At 50.2% G+C, this 8,129-nt stretch overlaps 1 protein-coding gene across 1 annotated transcript in view; it reads right to left on the bottom strand.

Moving 5' to 3' along the window:
* ahrra (aryl-hydrocarbon receptor repressor a) overlaps positions 1-8,129 on the bottom strand; it is a 62,825-nt gene continuing 54,696 nt past the window's right edge. The window contains exons 6-10 of the mRNA XM_080019958.1: positions 7,965-8,054; positions 5,230-5,368; positions 4,420-4,553; positions 3,566-3,774; positions 1-2,938 (exon numbers count right to left, since the gene is read on the bottom strand). Coding sequence (XP_079876084.1) covers positions 1,771-2,938; positions 3,566-3,774; positions 4,420-4,553; positions 5,230-5,368; positions 7,965-8,054 — 1,740 coding nt within the window. The 3' untranslated portion in view covers positions 1-1,770. The remainder of the gene's footprint in view (positions 2,939-3,565; positions 3,775-4,419; positions 4,554-5,229; positions 5,369-7,964; positions 8,055-8,129) is intronic.

The following is an 8,129-nucleotide window of genomic DNA, read 5'->3' as shown; positions in this document are numbered from 1 at the left end:
TTTTCCATATAAAGAACAGTCTTTTAATAGATAAGCCCCATTTGCAAAAACACATAGAAACATCGGAAAACACTGCAATATGTACACTGCACTCACTGCCGGGTCTGAGTCTTGTTATCGAAACGCAGTTCTTTTTAAGTGAGTCAGAGAGCCTTCAAAAGAGTTTTTCAAAAGTTCATTTTCCTTTTTTATTTTTTTTTTTCAAATATACACTTCTGCCAACAATAAATAATCAAAATCGAAAATCGAATATCGAATCATTTGACGTTAATCCGAAAAAAAACAACGCACTAAAAATGGATAGGATAATTCTTAAAAAAATAAGTGAAACCATTTACAACTGTGCGTGTCAAGTGGACAACCTGTCTGGGTTCGGCTGAATTCTATCCAAATAATCCCATTTAGTGCAACTAAGAAAATACGACGGCCGCTTAGGACAGAACGGAGACGTCGGACCTGGACGCATAAAATTTTGTGCGCTCGGTTGGTTTGTGCAAAATTTACCGTCGGTGGTGACGACGACGACGACGACGACGACGACGACGACGACGACAACAACAACGACTGGTGTTCTGTGTGACGGAAAAAGACAAAACACAAAAGACTCGTGTAATTGATTTCGATGGAAATGTGGTATTTGTGCGGTGAGAGTCTAAAGCGCGTTGAAATGCGGTCGATGTTGTTATTTAAAGCTTGAATCGCGACATTTCCTTATCTCGCGTGACATACGTGGCCGTGACGTTAAAAATAAATTACATTATCGTGTACATACAAAGTTCAATTTTTACGAGGGAAAACCACAAAAAAGGTTGGCTACCCACTATTCCTTCAGCGCTAATTAAATGCCCCCCCCCCCCCACTTCCACAGTAAACAACAGTCATTTTACCCCACGGAGAATAATATGCAGGAGCTCATCTGTGATTGTTTCATGGCGCTTTTTACATATTTTTTATTGGCAAATGAAATATGGACGTCGTACTGTATGCTGTATTGACCAATTCTAAGTAATGGGCCTGTAAAACAAGCCGCATGGTAACGATGGGATGTGGTTAAAGATCGAGTACTCACAGTGACATTAGCATGGCTTATACATATGACATTAATATACTTTATTTCTCTATATATACCCATTCTTACTTTGGACTTAGTTTTGTGTTCACTTTTGACTCCCAAGCATTTTCTTTCTTTTTTTTTCTTTTTTTTTTCTTCAAACGTTAAGTTAGTGCAGGATTTTGAAGTAGCTTCTGGTGCAAGATGTGAATAAAGAACATCTATTTATTATTATCATTATCATTATTATTATTATTTTTATTTTTACACGAAAAGCTTCTTCCAAACCTACCGCAAAAGTCAGGCGTACACAAGACGAAATAAAAACAAAACGTAGTTTCAGGACTCGAGCAACATTGTCACGGTATTCAAAAGTGCTTGAAAAATGTTGATTACAACATGTGTCTCTGGAAAAAACAAAATCAAACACGAAAATAAATTCTATCCAAATTTTTTTTTTTTTTATAGTTTTTAGTTGGATTGTCACAACGCTAGTCCTTTGAACCTGAGCTTTGTTTTGTGACTTCTTTGTCAAATTGCAGAGGTATACATTAGTATCCTGGAGGTCATTATTAAAGGTAGCTTTTGTGTAATGCTGGTGCATCCGTATGAAACTCAAGGTAACATGGTGTACTTCACTGTACACACGGTTCTGGGAGGGGGGCTACGTACTTATTTGTCAAAAATGTACTACAGTATTGTACGCCATCCCTCGTCTTTTATTGCATATAGACGTAGGGATTGGATTTGTGGTGGCCCAAGCTCATGGCGCACGGGATAATGTTCCTCTGGCCCATGATGGACTGTCCCACGTCGTGACCGTTGTCGGACCACGGGGGCGAGTCCATCGGTTCCCGCTTGATGGAGTGGATCAGCCCGTGACCTTTGTACTCATAGCCCCCGTGCTTGTTGTAGTCGTGCTGCATGTAGGCCTTGTGGGGCTCCATCATGCCTCCGGGGTACACGTGGGAGTCCATGAGGTTGACTGACTGGCTGCTGCACAGAGGGTCAGGGTGCGTGAGTCTGTGGGGACTGAACTGGCTGTTACTGTTATTGTTGTTGCTGTTGCTGTTGCCGGGGTCTTTGTCGCACTTCAACAGACGCCCGGCGGCGTTCACGCCGTTGGGCACGCCGTAGTTCTGATAGTGGCCGTTGAGGTACAGCGGGCTGATGCCGGCTTTGCCCCGCTGACAGGGCGAGTACTGGTCGTCGTAGTAATCGGCCTCCGATTTGAGCTGGGCTCCGGTGTTGGGGTCGTACATCCCGCCCCCGTCGCGGCGGTGCATGGCGTCGGGGTCGCGGCAGGCCCAGGGCCGCCCGTACGCGTCGCAGCCGTTCTCCGAGTCCGAGTCGTGCTCCACCTTGATCGGCGGCACTTCGGGCATCAGGTGCGCGTCGTAGCACTCGCCGTAGCCGTTCTCGTTCTTCACCAGGTCCACGCAGTAGGCGTCCGGGTCGGTGGGACTCTGGAGGTTCCCGTACAGCCTCGAGACGTAGACCTCGTTGACTCGGCCGCCGTTGAAGGTGGGGGACATGCGGTAGGGCTTCCCGTATTGGCTGGTCCTGTTCAGCCTGTTCGGGGGGAGGTAGCCGACGCCCTGACCCGCCCTTAGGGGCCCGGAGCTGGGCCGCATGGGCCAACCGCCGCCCAGGCCCGGGCTCAGGCCTTTGTGCGGGGCCATCGGGGTCTTACAGTAGTTGAGGGGCTCCTCCTGGCTGTAGAAACCCTCCGGTCGGTACTTGAGGTTGTCTTTGGAGACGGGGGTCCAGGGAGTGTGGTGGCCCCGTTGGCCGCCACCGGGCGTCGGGCAGGGGATCAAGAGAGGGTCGCCGACGCCACCCGTTCCCCCGCCGAGCGAGTTTCTCCGGAAAGGTTCTCCGTGCTCACTGTAAGACGGAGGGTGGGGAGTGAAAGGGGGTTGGTTAACAAAGTGGAAAAAAAAAAAAAGCAACGACAGCATGTGTGAACAGACAAGATGGATGCCCCCCTGGTTAATGGACGCTGTGATGTTGTCGTCATCCGGGACGGAGCAGACACTTCAACGGCGAACACATAAATCAATCATAAATCGTTCCGGACCGCTTTCTAAATGGAAGTTTCCAAACAGATTTTTCCACTGTTCTGACCATTGTACTGACGGATACTGACAGACAAATAAGTCAAAACACAGGCATCTACACAGAGCTCACTGGAGTCCATGACAGGAACTTTCCAGGAGTGACTCATCCCTCCCAAGAGGAGTGTCATCAGGACCGTTCAACGGGGTCTCTGTAGATGACTGGACCATGGGGAACTCTGCTGACTCGTGATGAACTAATTAATAGAGTCTGCACTCTTTTAATTAGTTCTAATTAATTCCGCAGTTCAGATAATACTTTCGACTCCGTTCATTTGAACCTTTATTTATTTATTTATTTATTTTTGGACGTGAACGGCGGGAGGGGGTGACGCGGTGCGGACCTCCTGACCGGCTGAGGTCGCGCCGGGGCGGGTGCACCGGCCGCGGACCTTACCTGCTGGGCTCAATGACGAGCCCCCCGCTTCCTCCCCCTTTGCTCTTCCCCCTCATGAGCATGCTCTTCATCTTCATCTCGGTGATGGAGGGCAGCAGGAGGGGCACGGCCACGCAGAAGAGAGAGAGCTGGGGGGGCAGCTGAGCCCCCGTGCCCGACTTCTTCTTCTGCCCGTTGAGGAACTTCAGCCTGCCCTGGAACTGCATGGTCTGCGAGCGGGGAGGCGAGAACAGCCGATGAGCGGCAGGACCTGATGAAGCCATTCAAATGAAGCGACACATAGCTCTCCATGGGGAAAGACGAATTTAATCGGACTAATCCGATCGATGCATAATCAGCTAATCTAGAGAATCCACTAATTTACATTACGTAGCCTTCATTTCATTGTTTTGAAATAAGGGGTAGGGATAACATAGATGTATAATTGATTGCAGAAATCTTTCATGGTTTCTTCACGGTAACAAAATAAATGAGATGAATAATTAAGTTATTAGTAAATAAATATAAGGTATATAAGGTATATAAAAATAAAAATGAATAAATATTATCTGTTAAATTCCACCGCTTTGCCACCAGCGAAAAAAAACCCCACTAGAGTGGACTTAATGTCCGTTAACTATCCTGACCGTGAAGAAACGCTCCAAAGCCGACCCTCTTACAATCAGATTGAATTTATTTCGATTTTTTTTTCTCGGGGGCCGGCTTCTCTTGCCAGGCCGGCCGGATCGCCGAAACGAGCGTTTGGAATCGAAATCCTTAATATTCGCGCCACGTGTCTCGGTTGTGTTATATAAAACTTTAATGCCCTTCGAAAAACTGCAGCTGCGCGCGCCAGATCGAGCTGGACCACTCACCAAGAATCCGGAGGTGCTGTCCAAGAGGCAGCGGACCCTGGCTATGAAACACCTGTTGAGGAAGGGGGAGAGCTCCGGAGGAATGCCGGCCACATCAGGGGAATGGAACAGGCTGCTGACCACGAAGTCCTCACCTAACAGGAGGAAGAGGAGGAGGAGGAGGAGGAGGAGGAGGAGGAAGAGGAGGAGTGCGTATCTTGAGCCTCTGCTGAACAACATGCCACTCTCAGCAGCTCGGCGGCCTGGATAGTTGATGGCCGGTTTGGTCGGCGTGATCTCATCGGGGGAAAGCATTCCAATGTCGAGGGGCTCGGGTAATAAAAGGCAATCAGTCTTTAAATTAAAGCCCAGACATTGGAACGGCTCGCGATGTTCAAGAGCTCGGTGATGTCATTGGGGATTTAGACCGGCCAAGGCCCATAAATTATCGGCAGAGTCATGAAGTCAGAATTTTAGGCTGAGAACCTCCTCTAAGGTTATCAGAGCCGGCCAAGTGTCACCCGTACGCGCACGCGCCGCGTCCGAGTCCTGGACTGTGTACTGAATACTACGTACTGCATACTTGAGTATGTCAGTAAAAATATCATCGGCTTTTCCGACGTCAACTTTCGCCGGCGTCTCGCCCTCACAATGCATTGTGGGATAGCACAGCGTCCAGTATGCTCTCAAACTATGACCTTTCACCAGATGCAGCCACTCATCGTGGTTCATTCTCTGCGACGCGCGCTAAGGTTCCCGACAAACTGAAAAAGCCCGCCCGGCGCACTCTGAACGCGATGCCGGACTTGCCCGCGCGCGCCGTTCACCCACCGGTTCCCGCCGTGAGCTGGTGCTCCTGGTGCGCCCCCTGGTGCTGCGGAGGACACATGGCCCAGTGCAGCTGCTGTCTGAACTCCTGCCGGTCGTCCACGTGGATGTAGTCGAACACGTTCTGGTGCATCACGTCCGTCTGCAGGGGGACAGTGCGGAGGAGTTCGATGAGTTGTAGAAGAGAAATACCGGCCGGATTATAGCGATCCATGTTGCGGTGGAGGTGATTTGTTTATTGATGATTTGACGCGTCCCGCTTCAGAATATTTTCAAATGGTTAATAAAAACAATCAGGCGGGCATCAAAGCATTTCCCAGACGTTCTCATGAGGCATTTAAAGAGCGGCTTTTGCGGTTCCACGTCACACACTCTCCACCTCGTTCTCAAATGAACAAATGCCTTAAAATAATAATGCTCAATCTTTTCTCTCTTTTTTTTCCTCGCATGACGCATCATCTGCTGAGTGTCTTCTGACATACTAATATGGAGGGGGTTGCGTGTCCACCTCAGTGACTTTGGAGCGCTGATGCAGCTGGTGGCTGCTGGGGGGGGTCAGAGGGTGGGGGGCGGGGGGCACTTGGTCTTTCCTGTCACTGGACACACAAGTTCATAGAGCCTGCCTTGAGAAGCACCAGGAGCGTGTGAACTCACCACACACACACACACACACACACACACACACACACACACACACAATGGTGCACAAAACGGACACCAGCGAGGAGCCCTTTGCACAAGGTCAGAGGACCGTTTGTGAAACGCACGCACGCACGCACACACACACACACACACACACACACACACACACACACACACACACACACACACACACACACACACACACACACACACACACACACACACACACACACACACACACACACACACACACACCAGGAACGATTACAGTACCAATACAGTACAAGGCTGAGGCCAGCTGCAGGGCTGGTGAGGGCAGCTGTGTTTGTCAAACATTGCGTGACACCAACTCCCAAAGAGCAGTCCAGTCCGGCTTAGCTTACAACCCCAGAACACACACACACACACACACACACACACACACACACACACACACACACACACACACACACACACACACACACACACACACACACACACACACACACACAGAGCCAGGCTCCAGCCCTTCCTCTCTCTCTCCTCGTCCCTTTCTCTTGTATAACAGCGGTAGCTTCGCCTTCTGTCATCCATGACACACTCCATCCTTAAAATGTTAAAACCTTCTCTTCTCCCCCCTCCCTCCCCCCTCCTTTCCTTTCACTCCCTCTGTTATTTCCACACTGGAGGCACGCAAGGTTTTTTGATCAGCTGCCCCTGAAAACACTTGGTTCCCATCGCTCTCCAGCGAGCGCCCTTCGCCCTGCGGTTTGGTGGGTTCCCTACCGGCAGTTTAGGCAGACAAGGCGGGATCGGGTGACTATTGTTTATATTTCTCGTAAAAAAAAATAAAAAAAATAACAGAAGAAAAGGAGAGGGGGAAAAAATGGAAAATAAGTGATTTTTTTCTTTTTTACTGACCTTCAAAGGGTCCCTGTCACAGTAACAAATGGGATCAAAGGCCGATGGGAGTTTCCTGCTCTGGCTTTCTTGTGGTGCTGCTTAGTCAAGCTTTAATTCCAGTTTGCTCTGCGGCGTATTAAGGATTACGGGTCTTTGTCACAGAGCAAATCAACACTCTGTTATGCGTTTTGGCGAGGCCAAAATCTGGGCTGAATCTTTTTTTTTTCCCCCGCAATGTTGGAAACGACACTTCCGTGCTCAGCCTGAAGCCCAAATCGTATTCGATTCCCGTGCGTTGAGACGCCGCCGGAGGCGAGGACGGCCGTGGGTTCTCTGAGCCGTCTTGGCTCACAGCGCCAAATGGTTTAAGTTCTGGGCCGTTTCGCCACTGCCCTCGTGCATCTGATGAGGCTCCTTCGCCTCTCCCGAAAACAAATTACAAGGACGATCCCGTGAAGCTCTTTGATTTCGGGCCCCTAAGTTCCCGCCCACAAAAAAAACATGACGGGGCAGACGTGTTTTCTCCCTGCCCGTCTGGCTTGTCGTGCTCAATGCTCGAAACTCAATTGAAGTACATGCACCCATGATTTAAACACAGGGCCTTGCAAGGTTAATGTCCTTTGTCTGTCGTCAAAACCTGCAAATCCCCCCGCCCCCTGCCACGTGCACGCACGCACACACATGCACGCACGCACGCACACACGCACGCACGCACACGCACACGCACACACACACGGACCTGAGCCTGGAAGCGTCTTTCAGACCTCTGTGGTTTTCATGTCAATTTAATGGCGGTTCTATTGCCGCCCCTGACTGCTTGTAAGCCAAGTGAAGAACCTAGACGTCTGTCTGCGACGCGCACGTTCGTACACGTAAAGGCATGCGTGGGTACAGGCGGACAGAAGGGACGTTTACAGTGGAAAGCACTTTATTCACCGTTTAAAAGAGGCCGATGACTTAGGCATGGAAGGGCAGGCGTGTCCGTGTTGATATCATACATAATAAATGCCCGGGGGCCCGGGTGTAGTCGACGGCCGCGTGCACGGCCCCTCACGCGCAACGACACACCAACGCAGACGCTCTCAAGGGGGGAGGGGTTCAGAAGCCTTGACCTGGCTGTGGCCCTCTAACCCGGTTTCGGCAGAGCCTGAGTTCCGTTCTATTCTCGGCGCACGTTACAATACGTTGACGTTTTGACCGAAGGTGCGACCCACCTGATGGAATCCCAGGTAGTCCACGATAGTGGAGGAGGCGTAGAACACCATTCCATCGCTGCTGACCACCAAGGCGAAACCCGTCAGGGACTAGAGAGAGAGAGAGACGGAGAGAGGGAGGCAGAGAGAGAGAGAGAGAGAGAGAGAGAGAGAGAGAGAGAGAGA

Source organism: Zeus faber (assembly GCF_960531495.2).
Source record: "Zeus faber genome assembly, chromosome: 19".
NCBI classification, from domain to species: Eukaryota; Metazoa; Chordata; class Actinopteri; order Zeiformes; family Zeidae; genus Zeus; species Zeus faber.
This window is presented reverse-complemented; position numbering and strand designations above follow the sequence as displayed.